Source organism: Thunnus albacares, chromosome 8, assembly GCF_914725855.1.
Source record: "Thunnus albacares chromosome 8, fThuAlb1.1, whole genome shotgun sequence".
Taxonomy (NCBI): domain Eukaryota; kingdom Metazoa; phylum Chordata; class Actinopteri; order Scombriformes; family Scombridae; genus Thunnus; species Thunnus albacares.
This window is the reverse complement of record NC_058113.1, coordinates 21,737,087-21,753,869: the sequence shown is the minus strand read 5'-3', so window position 1 is coordinate 21,753,869 and position 16,783 is coordinate 21,737,087. Positions and strand designations below refer to the sequence as shown.

At 44.5% G+C, this 16,783-nt stretch overlaps 1 protein-coding gene across 3 annotated transcripts in view; it reads right to left on the bottom strand.

Annotated features, from left to right (window-relative positions):
- The window catches only part of si:ch73-22o12.1 (nectin-2), a 78,502-nt gene that overhangs the window by 26,105 nt on the left and 35,614 nt on the right, over positions 1 to 16,783 (bottom strand). The window contains exon 7 of one of the 3 annotated variants that reach the window (XM_044360149.1): positions 4,810 to 9,865. The exons of the other annotated variants lie outside the window; for them this stretch is intronic. Within the exon in view, the coding sequence (XP_044216084.1) occupies positions 9,279 to 9,865 (587 nt within the window). The 3' untranslated portion in view covers positions 4,810 to 9,278. Of the gene's footprint in view, positions 1 to 4,809; positions 9,866 to 16,783 lie in introns of those variants that run through there. 3 annotated transcript variants of the gene reach the window in all.

The following is a 16,783-nucleotide window of genomic DNA, read 5'->3' as shown; positions in this document are numbered from 1 at the left end:
TACAGCATCAAAATCATTTTCGTCACAGAATCTATTCTTAGGAGCAGCAACAAACCATTTTTTCCCTGATATAAATCTCTTTTATTCATACCCACACAGTCACGCACATACACACGCAAACACATGCACACTTTGCTCAAAGCTACACTCCCTGGTGGTCATACTGCATTCACATAATGTTCTTTGTTTTTTTAATATTTTCTAGAACAGGATTTGTTCCAGGTAAGTCACAGCATGAAGACCTTTTGGGGCTTATTTAACTCACAAACACACATGCACACATGCTGCATCTTTCATCTGGTGATGGTGGGTGTTTGTGCAGGTGTGTCGAGGTCAGTGGCCTTCTGAAGATGTCAGAGCTTCTTTTCCTCTCTCTCCCTCTCTCTCTCTCTCTCTCTCTCACACACACACACACACACACACACACACACACAACACAACACATAAACACACACACAGTCTGATCAGTGAGAAGCTAAATCAACACAGCTGCAACAACTCAGCCTTCATCATCCTCCTCCCTTCACTCAGCCATCTCCACTGTCTTTAATCAGGCCTCTCCTCCCTTCCCCTGTTCTCCTTTCTGCCCTTTTGCTCTCTCTGTCCTCCACAACTACTTCTTTCTTCTCCTCTCCCCTTTTATTCAATCTTGCATTAGGCACTATTTAATTTATATACTGGCTCACTCTCTGTAGCTTTTGCCAATACACAAGACTTCAGATCTCACCGCTCCCGAACTCCCTCCATTTCTAACTCACCCCCTCCTTCACTCTCCTCACACCATCACGCCCTCTTTGCCCTCCCTCCATGCTACCTCTCTCTCTCCCTCTCCCTGCCCTTCTCTGCCCTCCCAGCAGTTGGCCAAGCATGTGCTACCCCGGGGGAGACGTGCCTCATCCGCCCAACAATGCACCGCAACCACCCTTTTACCTCCAGCCCTGTCAGCACGGGACAGGAAGAGTAAACGCCCAGGGGCCTCCAGGGGAAACAGGAGCATCCACTTCCCTCTGTCTGCGTGCCTGTGTATTTATATGTGTGTGTATGTGTGCAGCAGACATACATCTGAACAAAACTGAATGACCAGAAGCCAGAAGGTCGGATGTTATCACTTACCACTTGATGAACAAAGGAATGATACGATTTCCAATTTCCTGCGATTATTTACAAATGCAACTTCCTCTGCAATCTGCTTTCACCTTGCTCGACATGATAACAATGCCTTGCTAGAAGAAATCTGTACTACTGTACAAATTCTTTTAAATCCTCCACTCTTGTTTAAATGTTTTGGTGAAAAAGATCTTATCAACCAAGCCAGCTCACCATTCTTTGGCTTGACAGCTTTTTAGCCATGCTAGCAGTATGGCTGGATGAACATTCTGTGAACATGGTAAACATTATACCTGCTAAACCTCAACATGCATTGTGAATCTTTGTCATTCTAAGTATGTTAACATGCTGATGTTGGCATGTAGCTCAAACTACCGCTGGGCCTGACAAACTTCTAGGATAGACTCTTGTTTGGTCTTGTTTGTATATACTTGGCTGCAGAAGAACTTTCACTTCCATCTGCATTTGATTAACACCTTAGGTATTATGGTAATGCCTGTTTCCAAAGTAAATAGTGGATAAGTGGCTGTTGCCTAAAGCTGCTGTCTTACTAGAATCCACTCAAAACAAACACCGCCAAAGTAACTAAACCAAGAGCTGACAGTAGATTAGGCATGATACTACCAAAATCTTTATCCAAACAAATGTGTTATATTCATCTGTGCCACTGAAAAGTATCCAAAACCCAGTTTAGGCTTCTCAAACCACCATGGTCAAAAAAACAAATTGACCAAATTGTAAACAAGCCCCAATTTGTTCACAAAGTGACTCAGACAGCGTGAAATTAAGGACTCAATTTTTTAAAAAAAATAGTTGATTTGAACTTCTTTTTAGTACAACAACAGTGTGGAAGTGAGTAATATCAGCAGCAAGAGAAAGACTTCAGTGTGTGAGAAACAGCGCAGTCATAAAGTGTCATGACCGTGGACTGTATATAATAATGACAGTGACACATTTTTCCATGTTTAGACTTTGTATGATGACTATTAAGTGTTGACTCATATTTAATGTGAGTGTACTTACACCCACGTCAGATGAGTAATTCAGGTACTGTAGTGATTTTAATAAATTATGTAAGGAACATAAAGATAACAGACTTTAAAAGTCAACATGTTCAATACTGGGTTGTAAATTATTTGAAATCATTCAGTGTCTACAGGCTACGACCTCTTGTGATGCTTTGCCAAACCTGTGCTGCAGCCATCTTCTGTATGTTTTACTTTGCTTGCTTCAAGGGCTTTTCTCTTTCATTCTGGTCCTTGGCAAATAAAACGAATGCTTAGCTGGACTGAGGTCTGATGACTGACTTGGCCAGTGAATAAAATGAATATGAACGCCCCCAGTCAACACTTTAACCTCATATTCACGGTTTTATTTCAACTCTAATGTGGTGGAGTACAGAGCCAAACACTGTCAGTTAAAAAAAAATGCAGTTTGATACAAATACTCCAGTAACAGTCACACAGACACTGATGATTCACCACAGGCAAAAAAAAGAGAAAGCGAGTCTCTTTAAAGCCAATAAAAATATGCAGGAACCTACTTTCATAATTGAGGTCAGAAGCAGACACTTGCTTTAATCCCTGTGAAGGCCCAGGTCACTACATCCATCACTCAGACATCCATGCAACAGGCCTGGCCACTCATCACTCACTCTGGGATTTATTAGTCAGGAGCCGGAGGGTGAGAGGTTAAATGAGGAGCATTGTGTTAGCAGTTATCAGCAGAGAGGCCAAAGTGGGTCTGTGTGCTAATCCATACACACACACACACACACACACACACACACTCAGACCATCAGATGTTTAATCAACACTGCGGCTGTAGCTGCCAGAGCTGAAAGTTAAATATACAGCCATGCACAAACACGTATGTGTGAAACAGTACACACATACACACACACAAACGCTTGTCACAGGGTTGCACTCTCACACACATACATACCAAACAATCTGATAACACTCAAGTGTATACACATTTCGACACACAAACATCCTGTGGAAATCTGATCTGTCTGCAACCCAGGAAAACGCTCAACGGGTGCCGAAACACACGAACATACCTCTTTAGCATGGTGTATGATCAAAGAACACACTCACATGCTCACTCTCTGTCTAATCCATGCGCATGCACACACACACAAAACTTGGTATAAACAGGGCCACTACCAGCTAGCCAGCTTGCCGAAGGGCACTGCACCATGTCTCATCACTGTAAGTTAATGTTGAACACAGTGGTAGTGCTTGGCGTAGCTGCTGTCACTTTGGCTTCAGATCCAGGTTATTTGCTTGGAGCTCAAATAGGCCAGGTTCTGCGTTACGGGGTCACTGCTTTCACATGAGATGCGTACCTTTTTCTGTGACAAACATAGACAAAAATGCAAGTGTAGCATGGAGCTTTTATTCCAAGCTGTGGCTTAAAAGCCTCTCTGCTGTGCTCGAGTCTTTTACATTCAGCTAGAAAACCAAAGGAGTCAGAGTGTGTCTGTGTGTGTAAGTGCTCTCTATCTCGCCAGCCTCAAATCCAAAGCAATTAGAGAGGCCAGATGGTGGGCTGGACTCACAGTAAATAGCTGTGCATTGACAGAAGAAGCCTGCAACAAAAATGAACTGTGACAAGGAGCCAGGATGACACACAGATACATGACGGCATCAAAGCACCAGGCAAACATCGAGGACACGCTGCCACAACCGCCATAAACCAACTGTCACCATCATGGGGACGTTAACAGCAGAATTTGATTGTATCATTTGGTGGGGACACAGAGAGGGTTTTTGTATGTAAACCAAATTTAGCAGGTGCATACATGGGCACTGAGCACACACGCGCAAACACATGCCAGCACATTCATACATAAACCTTTACACACATGGATAACCCTCAACTTGCTCTTCTTGCTCTTCTGTTAAAATTTGACCAAACCAGTTTGGATTAGTCAGAGTTCAAACAATGCAGCCTTTGAGAGGCGCTCCATTCAGAGTTTCAGCTTGGCCTGCACATTCCCCAACTGAAAACACAAACTGCCTCCCTGCAGGAAAACCACTGAAGCTACAACACCACATTCCTCAACTCTATCCTTTTCTTTGTGTGTGTGTGTGTGTACAGTATTTGCCTGAGAGGTGTTGATTCCCCACTGTTCTGTAATAAGAGTACGGGTGCGCTTTGTATCCTCACTGTTCATTATCTGCATGCTCAGGTGAAAGACCTGATAAAAAATGTACCCTTTAAACAACTACAGAAATCTCCTACATAGCTGTTACCAAGGCAGCAAGTTTACTTCAGCCAACAAATATACAAATCAGAGAGACTGGACAGAGGTGGAGATTGAGTACAGGACAATTGTAATCCACAAAATGGCTTCTCCTTTTCCTGCGTTCAGTTTCCCATAAGCCTGTTATCACACCTTTGTTGACACACAAACACAGATTTATCGAAACTGAAATGAGACAAACAGCCAGACGAGGAAATGAGAGTGACAAAAAAAACAACAACAAGGGAGTGCTGTGTCTGGAGTGTAAAGGATGAGTGACAAGAGACAAAGGCCACTTCATATCCTGATCAATTAATCCATAAATCTAATCAGTGGCAATCAATGACTAGCGCTTCTATTCAATCTGGCTCCTTAGTCATCCAGCTAACCTCAAGTGTTAAAGAGACAGAAAGAAGAAAAGGAGAAACAGACACCACACGCTGCAAACGCTGGAACATTTCAAAAATCAAGAAGTCTTTAATAGCAACAAATACGAAAAAATATAAAGACATGACAAATGGTGACAACAATTCTAATTCAGTTTTTCTTTTCAAAGAACAAAATAAGTTTAAAATTAAAAAAATACAAAAAAGAAAAAAAAAAACTTTTACACAGAGCAGTCAAGAAAAAGCACATTTTGGGGGTAAGACTGTTTTGTTGTGTGCACAGTTCATTTGTATAGAAGAAGCACATTTGCCAGTTATGGCAGCAATCACAGCGCAGCAGTCAAGAATAAAGCACTCAGAAAACATAAATTATAAAGCACTGCAAAATAACAGAAAAGAGGAGAAATTGTAAGAGGAGAAAATAAATCCTTCATGCTTGCTGTCACTGAGAAATACACAAACGTGACACCATAAATTAGTAATTCTTTTTCTCTGCTACATATTTATATATTTATATTATGTACAAAGGAAGGTTTTCTCTTTTTTTTTTCTCTTATGTGAGTGAGATGGGAGATGTTAAGGCTTTGATTAGTCATCAGATGTTTGGAGCCAAAGAAATAGCAACAGTATGTGGCTTTCTGGAAGAAGAAAAAAATATTGTGTATTTTGATGTAACCTTGTGCTAGACCCGGGCCAGGATCGTAGATTTCTCTAAAAGACTTTTGTCTGACAAGCCTTACTTGGGTGTTTTGGTGGGTGGCAATCATGTGTGTGTCTGTGGAGGCGGGTATGGCGGCGGAGGTGGCTGAAGTGAGAGAAGTCAAAAAAAATTCCAATATTTTGAAGATGAGTAGGAAGTTGTGATCCTCTAAAAGCATTTGAAAGGATCTGGGAGGGGGAGGAGGTCAGTGCGGTGGCATTTCATGAAAGCTATATTTCCTGTGTAGAACAAAAGCGGAACGGACAAAGTTTCCTAAAAAGCCTGTTCTTTTGACACTAGGTGAAAGGTGTGTGTCCCTGGATGTGTAGTTGTCGCTGTTCTACATGGTCATTGATTCGGGAACAGGTCAGACTATTTGGAGAGATGGAAAGCAGTGGAGCAGGGGACACATCATGCTGCGGCTCTTTCCACGATAACAGGACACAATATATGCCCTGACAGAGCCACTGAGCAAGAAGAAGAGAAAGAAGTAGTGTTTTCGCACGCGTGTGTGTGTGTGTGTGTTTTTGCGTGCAGCTATGTGAGTGCATTTGTGTGGGCTTATGTCAGGAGATGGCAGAGTTGTCAGGTATGAGGTGTCTTCTGCACAGTTTGGCTGTGGGAGTGAACATAATGAGAGTCACTGAGGGGTGTTTGTGTGTGGGCGAATGTTTCTCTGCATTGTGCGTATATATATATATATATATGTAATGCATGTGTATCTGTGTGTGTGTGAGAGAGAGCAAGTGTGTCTTCGAAATGCACAATAATATGTTCAGTTTGCCAGTTTTCCATGGTGACAAAGGGTGGCTACTCAGGTTACAGCCTCTATGGCAGTGAGAAATGTCCCGAAGCCCCCAAGCATCACTAAAATACACACTGACACACAACTTACACACACACACAGAGCTGACTCAGACGCAACAAAGACTTTTGTGGTTACGGTCTACCTGATAAATTATGAGTATTGTGTGTTATTTTGTATTTTATATTGTGCCGAGTGCCTGTCGAGGAGAAGAGAAGCCAATTGTGCAAAAAAATAGTGTGTGCTTATTGTGTGGAAATGCAGGTAATGCTTATTGAACAAAAACCCAAACCACCGAGGTATTCATTAGATTAAAAATTACATTCTGAATGCCCTGTGAGGCATCTGAACTTTAGGCTTAACCAACGCAGAACGCCTTCCTCTTTTTAGTTCCACAACACTGGCAACACTGGCTCCATCGATCTGATATTTACATTTTCATAAATATCCACATTTTCACAAGAAAATAAAAATGCTTACATATATAGTACACAGATACCTCACACCAAAATGTACATACAGTACAGAACAGTTTGTCCCTTGTCACTATTTTGACCCCAAAAACCACAAATTACACTCATTTTTCTCTTTATAGCGGTGACACACACACACAAGTGCAAAAATAAGTTATACATTTTTATTTTGAGCGGTTGTGACAAATCAACTGTGTTTTGTAAATTAACTGTACCCCAGGTTGACAGGAGTTGCATTTATGTATAAGCTAAGGCCATTAGACGATAATGCTATTGAACACACTGGCTCACAACATGCCAGATGGTGCTCAAACACTGAACATGTTCTTTTTTTGTCATCTGCCTCTTCTGTCTCTCTCTGCCTCTCTCAAGGTTAACAGCCATCACAATGGCAAACAAGGACTGCCTCTACCATATCCGGAGTTCTGTATGTGAGTGTTTCTCACATCCATAGTTCAAGGTTAAAACAGCTATGATAAGAAATGCATGCACGCGCAGTCATCCTTACCCTTGGCAATAGGTCACCCAGTATTTGACCTCATGACCTGCAGCAAGCTGCAACCAAGATCTCAGCTGGGTCTTACGAGAGGTCAGTACAGTCACCGAGACCACACTCAAAAGATTCCCAGTGGGTCAAAAGGGAGTTGATTAGAGGGCCAGGAAAAAGCATGATTAGAGGAGCTACAGTAGGGCTTCTCTCCAAGATTGTCCGTCACAGTCATCCAGTGGCTACATAGATACAGTGACGCATGCAAATGTACACACTAAGCCTCAAAGGCAGAGTGTACAGTAGCCATGAAGTAATGCTCGCCTGAGCAGGCCTCCGGTGGCTCGTTAGAAGGATAAATTAACAGTCAGGAGACAATCAGCCATGAAGCTGCATCATAAAGGGCCATTTCACTGCTTGTTGCCTGTTAGTCAATATGACTCCCATAGCTTTGCTGTGGACGCAACCTTTATGTCTCCCGATCAATTCACTACATTTCACAACATCCGCAGATGGAAAGAATTATTACATGATCTCATTGAAAATCTATCTAACCTAATGCGGTCGTACTTTGGAGGTGAGGTTCTGTTACATCCAGCCATTTATTAAAATATGGGCGGAGGCAGTAATGCTCAAGTGAAGACACTGTCCGTGCAGCGGAGTGAACATGACCACTCCAGGTGGATTAGTCAGTCCTGGCATGTCAGGGCAAGCCCGGGCAGGAACAGAGTAAGTGGGGCGTTTGACACATCAGGAGCAGTAAAATACTCCCCTGCTCTCCGTGGCCCTGACCCCGACACTGCCCTGGATAAATCATAAACTCCCCATAAACACTGGGAGAGAAGGATGAAGAGAGAGGGAGAGGCGAAGGGATGATAGAGAGATAGAGATGGGGGGGGGGGGGGTGGAGGAATCGCCACGTCATAAACGATAAGTGGTGGCAATCTGTTGGTCCCGGCTAAGCGAGCGACTTCACGGCTCATTACCAATCAAGCTCCTCCTGTCAGGAGCGCTCTGAAGAGACGGGGATGAGGAGGAAGAGAAACGAAGAGACGTGCTCCCTTCTAGTCCTCCTGCATCCCTCTCTCCATCCTTTGACCCTGTCAGATCGGCTACACCTCATTCCCTCGTCTCTTGTTTACCGTCTCTTACCTCCAGGCACAGTACAAAAGTTTGCATGAATACCTTGTTAAGAATTTGGTTCAAACTCAAGCTCTGCAAACTTACTTTGTTAAATTCAGCTGCTCTTGTATTTGTGTAGCACATAAGGACCTATTGTTCTTTTTAATTTTTTGTAAATTCAACAGTGTCTGCTGTCAGTGATAGTTTGCAGAGTAGATTTTTTAAGTTTGAGAGGAAGGCAGAGAGTGGAAAAGAGAACTCACCAGTGTACCTGGTGCGGCAGACATGAGCAAATATAAAGTTCTCTTCTCTAAATCACCTGATGCTTACTGTCTTTACCTTCAAATGTTTCTCCCCCCAACCCATCACTAGCTACTAACTACCTACCCAGCTGTCACAGTACAACGCATTACCAAAACAAAGGTTTCCCACAGGAGGACTGAGAATAGCAGGCAACGTGTAACTGCTTGACAACCCCTTCCACTTCTACTGTTTTGGTGAAGATAAGAGTGAATATGCAAGTGAGATGCATCCTCTAAAGCCAAGCTTGTATCATGATGCCATTATCCTCCTCCCACACTACATAGTTTCTCTCTTTTAGTCTGTCTGTCTGTCAGGAGTCCTTGTCAGGGTCCCAGTGATAGCGGTAGCATGAGCAGAAGCGGTGGGAGACAGGTTGTTTCTTCTCTGTTTGATTTTCAGTTTTAAGGGACCAGATAACAGCAACGCTCCGTTCAGAATATCCCACCACACCCTCCTGTTCATTCAGTCAATTCTGGGGCTGAACTGTGATTAACAATAGGCTATATTTAAAATCAATTTTCAAAAATAAAAGTGGTATCATTTTCTCTTCTCTATCAGACAGGGACGAGACCCTGAAGCCACAAAATCCTCGAGAGGAATCCTCCACCCCTCCTTTTTCTCCTCCTCCTTTCCTCTCCTCCTGCTCTATACGTAGACAGCAGTCCGTGAGATGACAGAGCCATCCCGCTGGGACTCCATGTCATCATCCAGGTAATCTCCAATAATATCGTCCTGGTCATGAGGTGGGCGAAGCTGAAGGATGGGGGCGCCTCCAGTGAAGTGGTCATACCGCTCGTCCTCCTCAAGCTCATCAAACTTCCTCCTCTCCGCGTCGTCTAACTCATTGCTTAGCAGGATGTCTTGGGCAGTGGGTGTAGTGGTGACAACTTCAGGCCGGCCCCCAATGGTGAGCGGCTGGTGGTGGTTGTTTTTCTCTCCGAGGCCCTGGTGGGAGGAACTCTCGTTGTAAACATAGATGGGGCCGTTGTTGTTGCCGCCTCCCACGCCACCGCTGCCTGCGCCTCCACCTGTTCCATTCTTGCTGGCCTTCTTGCCGCCGCCAAATATGCGTGTCTTCATGTCACTGCCGCCATTGGCTCGGTAACCCTGCTGTTGTCTGCGGCTACGGGTGACAAGCACTGCGATGAGAGCGGCGACCAAAAGGAGGGCCAGCAGGGAGCCAATCACAGCCCCCGCCACCACGCCGGCATTGGATGGGTTCACTGAGGGCTCTGTAGGAGGTAGGAAAGGCAGGGAGGAGGGAGAGAAAAAGGGAAGAAAGGAATATGGTTGAGAAAGGGAAAAAAAAGAGAACAGTGTGAAACATGCAGAAAGGGAGAGAAGGAATAATTAGAGACAGCATAAGAAAAGGAGAAGCAGGAAAGTGAAACATAGAAAAAAGGGAAGAGGAACACAGAAAGAAGGTAGGGGTTGGATGATGTTCAGTGGTGCTGGTTTGAACTGCTTTCAGTGAAGTGTTTAAAAGTGATGAGGTGTCAATACAGTCAAGTGTGTGTCTGTGTGTGTGTGTGTGTGTTTCATGTATGTGCTGAGCTTGTTGCTACACTGACATTTCCTCCTCTCCCTTAGAGCTGCTCCTGTCCCCATTCCCACAGCCACGTCACAACAACGTCTCAGCCTTGTTTCCCCCTGTGTTGCCCTTCAAGGGCCAGGGTCTGTTCAAGGCTCTCGCTGCTCACCACAAATCACAAGGCAAGGCAGGAGGGGGGGGGTGGAGGAGAAAAGTGCAAGCAACACACACACTCTTTCTGAAGGAGCAGGGAATGGCATTTGTGCGGCAGAACAGGTGGAGGCCATGCAAGGAAGGATAAAGATGGATGGAGGAGTTGGGGGGGGTTAGAAGAAGAGGAGGTGGAGGAGGATTTGGCGCAGTGAGTGAGTGACAAAGTGACACAGCGGAATGACAACTCCTCCTGGAAGCCATGAACGTAAAGCGGGGGACAGATTGGCACCCCTCTCTGCTTCTGTAAACCACAGGCAATGCTTGAGTGCCTGTCGATTCTGTACGCATGTCCATTTTTACTCCAGCACTGCTGGTTAAGTCATGACTGCCATTTTGCATGCACGTACACATTAAAAGAAGCCATTTTAAGTTTATTTCAAAACAGACAAATGCTTTGATAGAGTGCCGACAGGCTAAAGAGGGTAGAAGTAAAACTAGGGCTCAACCATTCAATACACAGTAGTTCTGTTTGTGTGTCTGTGTGCATGAAAACTCCAGGGAGAAATAGTGGTATCTAAGTCAGGGTTGTGAAGGCATCCCATATGACTTGTCAACCATATAGTGCTCTCTCCCTGAACTCACACTCTCCCCGAATGCCCCTCTGCAGTGAGCAATATTTTAAAGCAGGTACTTGAACAGAAAAAGATACAACTGCTTTCAAAGGCCAGGTATTGTTTGAATTATTCAAAGTATTACATTCATCAAAATACACTTTCATAAATTTATAAAAGTAGGTTTACAGCCAAACAGAACTCTGTTTAAATGAAATATAGTCTGTAATCAACTAAAGTATGATTTAAATCAGGAAATATATGATAGAAAAATATGTAACTATATCTGAAAGAGCACTCAATGCAAGATTTACCATTGAGATTTGATACCAGGTCTAGTTAAGTCATTACCAGTGAGTAAAATCACTTGGAACACCAGTTGAGAAAACAGTGCTACTGCTTTGCACAGACTTTTCAAGGCCAAGGGTTCAGGGCTCTAAGTGCTTTCTGGGACTATGACAACTCCTCACAGGCAGACCCTGTGACCATATTCCCCATGTGGTCATAATCTATATCTCAGTGGACAGGGAGTATGGCACTAACACTACTGGAGTTAAGGTTCGACTCCTCCCATGTTGACTGCATTCACTGTACTGTGAATCAATTCAATAAAAATGTCACCCAAAGAACATAGTTTATGTTACACGAAAACAATCTTATTGAGTATAAAAGAGGAGCACTTGAGACTTGAGAGGCGCATCTCCAGAGCTTATAGGAGTAAGCCTACTTTGAGTAGTAATGGAAATTAACCCCTGAAAGTCTATCATTTTCACTTTTACAGGATTCAAACCATTCAAGTTTGGGGCTTATTGTATATTTTGAGTAAATGCATTTTTTAGACTTTCATTTAAGGTAATTTTTCATTTAGTTTTGATATTTTTGTACATTTAGATGCCCCAAAGGCAATAACTAAGAAGGTATCATGTTACTTTCGTGTAAACTCTGAAGAAGGCATGTTGTTGCAGAAAAAAATCATTTTATGGAGTAAGAGTAATCCTACTCTGATTATTCGTCGTTCTAAAGAGCTCCCGCTTCCTTCAGGTTTGAGTGCATAAACTACACAATGAAACCAAATAACTCTCAGTGAGAAAATTAGTTTTTAATTTTAGTCCCTGGTTGAAAGTGATCAAGAACCCTTAGCTAAAGCTCAATATCCTTTCTGTTGCTCTAGCTTTCCTTTCCACACTCTGCACTTTCACGAGCCGCTGCAGAGGATTAACCAGTAGACACTGCTGCTGAAATCCCTGCCTAAATTTGAAAGTAGCGAATCAGCCCTATCCTTATTGTCATTCTCATTTGAAATCCAACAGAAGCCGGCCCCTCTTGTTAAGTGTACAGAGAGCTGACAGAATTACTCTTGTAACACTGATTCTTGTCAAGAAAGAAAGTGGTAGTCTACTGCTGTCTACACCTGGGCTCCAATCTTCTCTCCCACTTCTTTTCTGCCTCTCCTCTCCTCCACAAGCCCTTTTCTCCATCTATGCCTCCACTTCACCAGCTGCCTCCCGCATATACTCTTTCCATCTCTTCTAAATCCATTTTCCCTGCCACCTCCCCAATTTTACATTTGTATTTCTGTCATATGTTATAGTACTTTCTTTTCTCTTCTCTTTTATAAGTCTTTCTTCCTCTGTAGTTCACTTTCAACATAAGCAGAGGAAAAAAAATTTAATAATTTCATGTGGGTATATTTTCTTTCTTTCTTTCAATTTCTCCCACCAGCCTCCCCAAGCACGCAGTCTCTCTCTCTCTCCCCAGCTATTCTCCCCCTAGCAGTGCTAAACATTCCTGTTCACACACATGAGAGTGAGAGCTAGCCCTCAGTGTCCACTTGAAATAGGAACACAAGAAATGCATTATCACCTCGGGCTCCGTGGAGCTCCGGCACATGCTACGTGGCAACAATCTCTGTGAAAAAACCTGGGACCGGATACTGTCACACACATTGCAGTCACATCAAAGGGAATTACACTGAAATTTAAATGCAAATTCTCCCTAAATTCCACTCATCCAATTATTTTTAATGCGTCGCTCAAGTGTCTCTCTCGAAGTCTATGCTGGCAAATCCTTTTGTGGATGACGATTCATGTTTTATTCTACCCTTCTGGAGACAACACTTAAAAGATTCAAGAGAGAGATGTAAAAGGAGCCACCCCAGGCTCCCAGTACAGGCCCACTACAGACCTAGACACATCCTAACAAAGCATCAGTGGAATTTCGACACATGCTGTTGGATGAGCCAGCAGAAAAGCTGCAATATGCATGCTGTGTGAATAACAGGGGAGGTAAAAAAACAAACAAACATGCAAACATGCATAACTACAATGAGTACCCCCCCCCCCCAAACACACACACAACATACTGTGGAAGCCAAAAAACAGCATGCTTCTTATGAAGTCACGTCCAGCATGACCGTAAGCTCCAAGTGACCGCAAGTAATGAGGGAGATGGAGCGGAAGTAACCTCTACTGCAGCCTCCCAAAAACATGCATGGACACATACGCACACACTCACACTCGCACTCATAAACACACACACACACACCATTATGGTCATCAGTGGTCTGATGCTGGGTTGGGCTGCACCTAGAGCATAGCTTAGTAGTATTCTCTGTCAGCATGTTAAGTTATTGAACAGGAGTGTGTGTATGTGTGAGCACACAGCAGTGCGTGTGTGTGAGTGTGTGTGCTAATGAGGGTTGGGCAGGGGGCCAGTAGCAGGCTGGAGGGAGACTTGGCTCCATCAGACCTGTTCTCTGGCTATTTTCGCATGGCCAGAGACACACACTGACAGACACAGACAGATGCAGACAGACACGCACACACACCCTCAAACCCAGTGGAGGAAAATGGCCAAGCCCCTTGCCCTTGAACTGTCTCCTTAGAGGACTTTGAAAATGGGAGAGAATGCACTGAATTGAGAGGAAATCTCTTTTCTGTTGAACTGGAGAGCCCTTCAGGCTGTGTGGGGGATTCAATTGGGGGCATTTAACTTTTTGAGGTTCAGCTGAGCCACCACTGTGAGGAACGATGGGGGAAAAAACAAGATAGAAGATGGGAGCGAATCTGGGTTAGCCACACAAGAACCCCCCCGAGAGGAGCCTGGAATGGAGGGATGGATGGAGGGATGGAGACTACTAAGCTGTGATTAAGGAAGAGCTACTGGTATTTAAGAGTTAAGCTTAGAGAGAGGGAAATAGCAATGGCATGAGAAGGAGAGAGAGAGAAAGAGAGAACGCTGGGGGCAGAAGTCTCTTCTCTGAGCAGGGAGATCAGCGGCAGACTTGCGGAGGCTGAAAGACAACCTGAGAGAGATAAGGAGGATGAGGAGAGAGCATATGCTAACTGAGAGGATGAGAGATGCGATGAAAAGAGCAAACTGCAGCGAAAGAGATAGCGAGGGTGAGATAAATCGAAAGAAAGAGGAGGGGAGAGCAGGGTAGGATACGTTTGTGTGTGTGACTAAGCAGCAGGATCGAAGATGAGAGGAGGGGAGGCAAGGAGAAGAGAGGGCATCCATCCCTCTCCCTGCCTCCAGGTGCACAGGACAAGACTGAGGCCACAGGCAGACACCCACCCAAACACACATACGCACAAGCGCACACACACTGGTATGTAGATTTATGTGTGTGTGTCATGCAGCTGTGGGGGAGAAAGGAGTGGGGGACCTGCTATGTAGCAGGTGCTGGCCATTTCACGCCTATCGGCCCCTCTTAGTCCTGTTTGTCTACACTCATTCACATTAGCCTCCACAGGTTTGCATCGCACCCCCATCTGGAGTCATTCTACATCTTTTCCTTGCTCCATTTCGACTATCATCCGCTTTTTCATTTCAGTTCAATCAATGCTGACTCTAACTCTTTCTTTCAGAACACTTATCTTCATATCCCTGCCTTCTACAAACCTCCTTCACTCTGACACTTGCTAGTTGCCTCAGTTACCCCTTAACTGCCGGCAATTTTAGCTCACATCTTATCCTCCTCCTCCTCTGCCAGTGAGTAAGAAAGGAGTGAGAAGGAGGGAGGAGGTGTTCGGCCACGAGAGAACAAGATGAGATGGAGGAGGGAGATGACAGGACAAGGAAACTGTGGGAAGTTCAACGCAGGAGGAAACAAGAGAGACCAGAAAGAAAGAGACAGAGGAGAGAGGAAGAGAGAGAGAGAGAAAAAGAGGAGAAAGTGGGATGAAGAATGGGAGAGAAGTGGAAATGTGGGATAAAAGACAGAGAGGGAGAGAGGAACGGATGGTGGAACGATGAGCGAAGCAGCCAGGAGCTGAAGCAGCAAAGGGTGACTGATCCGCTCTGAGAGGCTTGGGAGACACACACACTATGGCGAGAGATAGTAGAGGCCAATAGCTGCGGAGATAGGATGCAGTGGCACAAGATTCCCATGGGAGTTTTAAATGCCGTCAGCATCCGCTCTCTCCCTCCATCCCTCATGCCTTTGCTCTCTCCCACTCTGAGTGTGAGGATTGCATGCTGGCACCGATTTATCCTGATGCACGTTCCCTGGCTTTTTAATCTAAAAGCAGCAGCCTCCATCTTCCTCCCTCTGCTCTCTAGATCTTTGTACCTTCCTTGCTTGTTGCTTGTAATACACAGCAGGAGATGGTGACATCCTTTGTGCTACAGAAGCCAGTTACAATACTATGCAGCAGTACAGAATGGCCCCGGAGGACTAGTGACGCATGCTGTGGCACCATAAGGAGCCAAGGGACTTGGAGAAAGATGGGGGGGCTGAGAGAGAAAGAATGGAATAAGGAGAGACCAAGCAGAGAAGAAAGAAAAAAAAGAAAGAAAAACGAGGGCATGAAGGAGCTGGGTGGCTCTTAAGATGTAGCCACAAGAGAAATGCACTTTTTCCCCCATTAGGGGCAAGGTTTCTCCCATGTCAGCAGAAAATAACTTCCGGTTAAGTGCAGGCAGGCAGCAGAAGAGTAGAGGAGGATGTATTTTGTATGAGGCAAAATGCAGGAGTGAACCCTGTGGAGGGGTACAGCTAAAACTTTGAGAACAGGGGAATGGGAGTGTAGACTACTCTCCACTCTAACTGGCACTGCTCCTGCTGGTTTAATTCAGTGGAACATACTGCGAGACCTGAGGTGGTACAACAAACTACAGACACAGTGTATCAGTGCAATTCCAGTCTCAGCTAAACCCAAGGCAACACTAAAAGCCGATTCATTTCAAAGTCAACAGTGTCACTGTGCGTCAAATGTATCATTATTAGTGATTGCAGCCTTATCTTCAAGACGTCGACTCTAATGAACATTGCATATTTGCGTTGCTTTAGTTTCTCTATCATTAGTGATGGCCAAGGGTACTACTGAGGAGCTACTCAGTTGCTTTTGTGATCATGACTTTAGGGAGTGAACTGCTTTCTCTCTCTCATTAAAGAAAAAATAGACGAAAAGCAAAATATCCGTGAGAAGGACCATCTTATCTATGTGCACCGTTCACAATGTGAACTACCACTAAAAACCTTGTGAAAGACCGCTTTGGCAATGGCGTTTGATGTGCAAAGCAGATACAGACCTTGGGTACCACTGAGGCACAGACACTTTGATATTACAGTGTTACTAAGCACATGCAAAGAGACATGGAAAAGTGACATGCATTCATAATAGGACACAGACAACACCACGGACAGAGCAGCTGGACCCTCTAACCCTACACTGCACACCCAAGACAGTCCTCAGCACAGAGAATCTGTATGTGTGTGTGTGTGTGTTTGTGTCACATGTGAGATGGAACAAGGTGCATCCCTGGGGAAGATATGAGAGCATAGAACACCAGGAATGTGTGGCATGTGTGATGAAAGTGCACTTGGTTCCAGTTCATCGGTTCAGAGGATA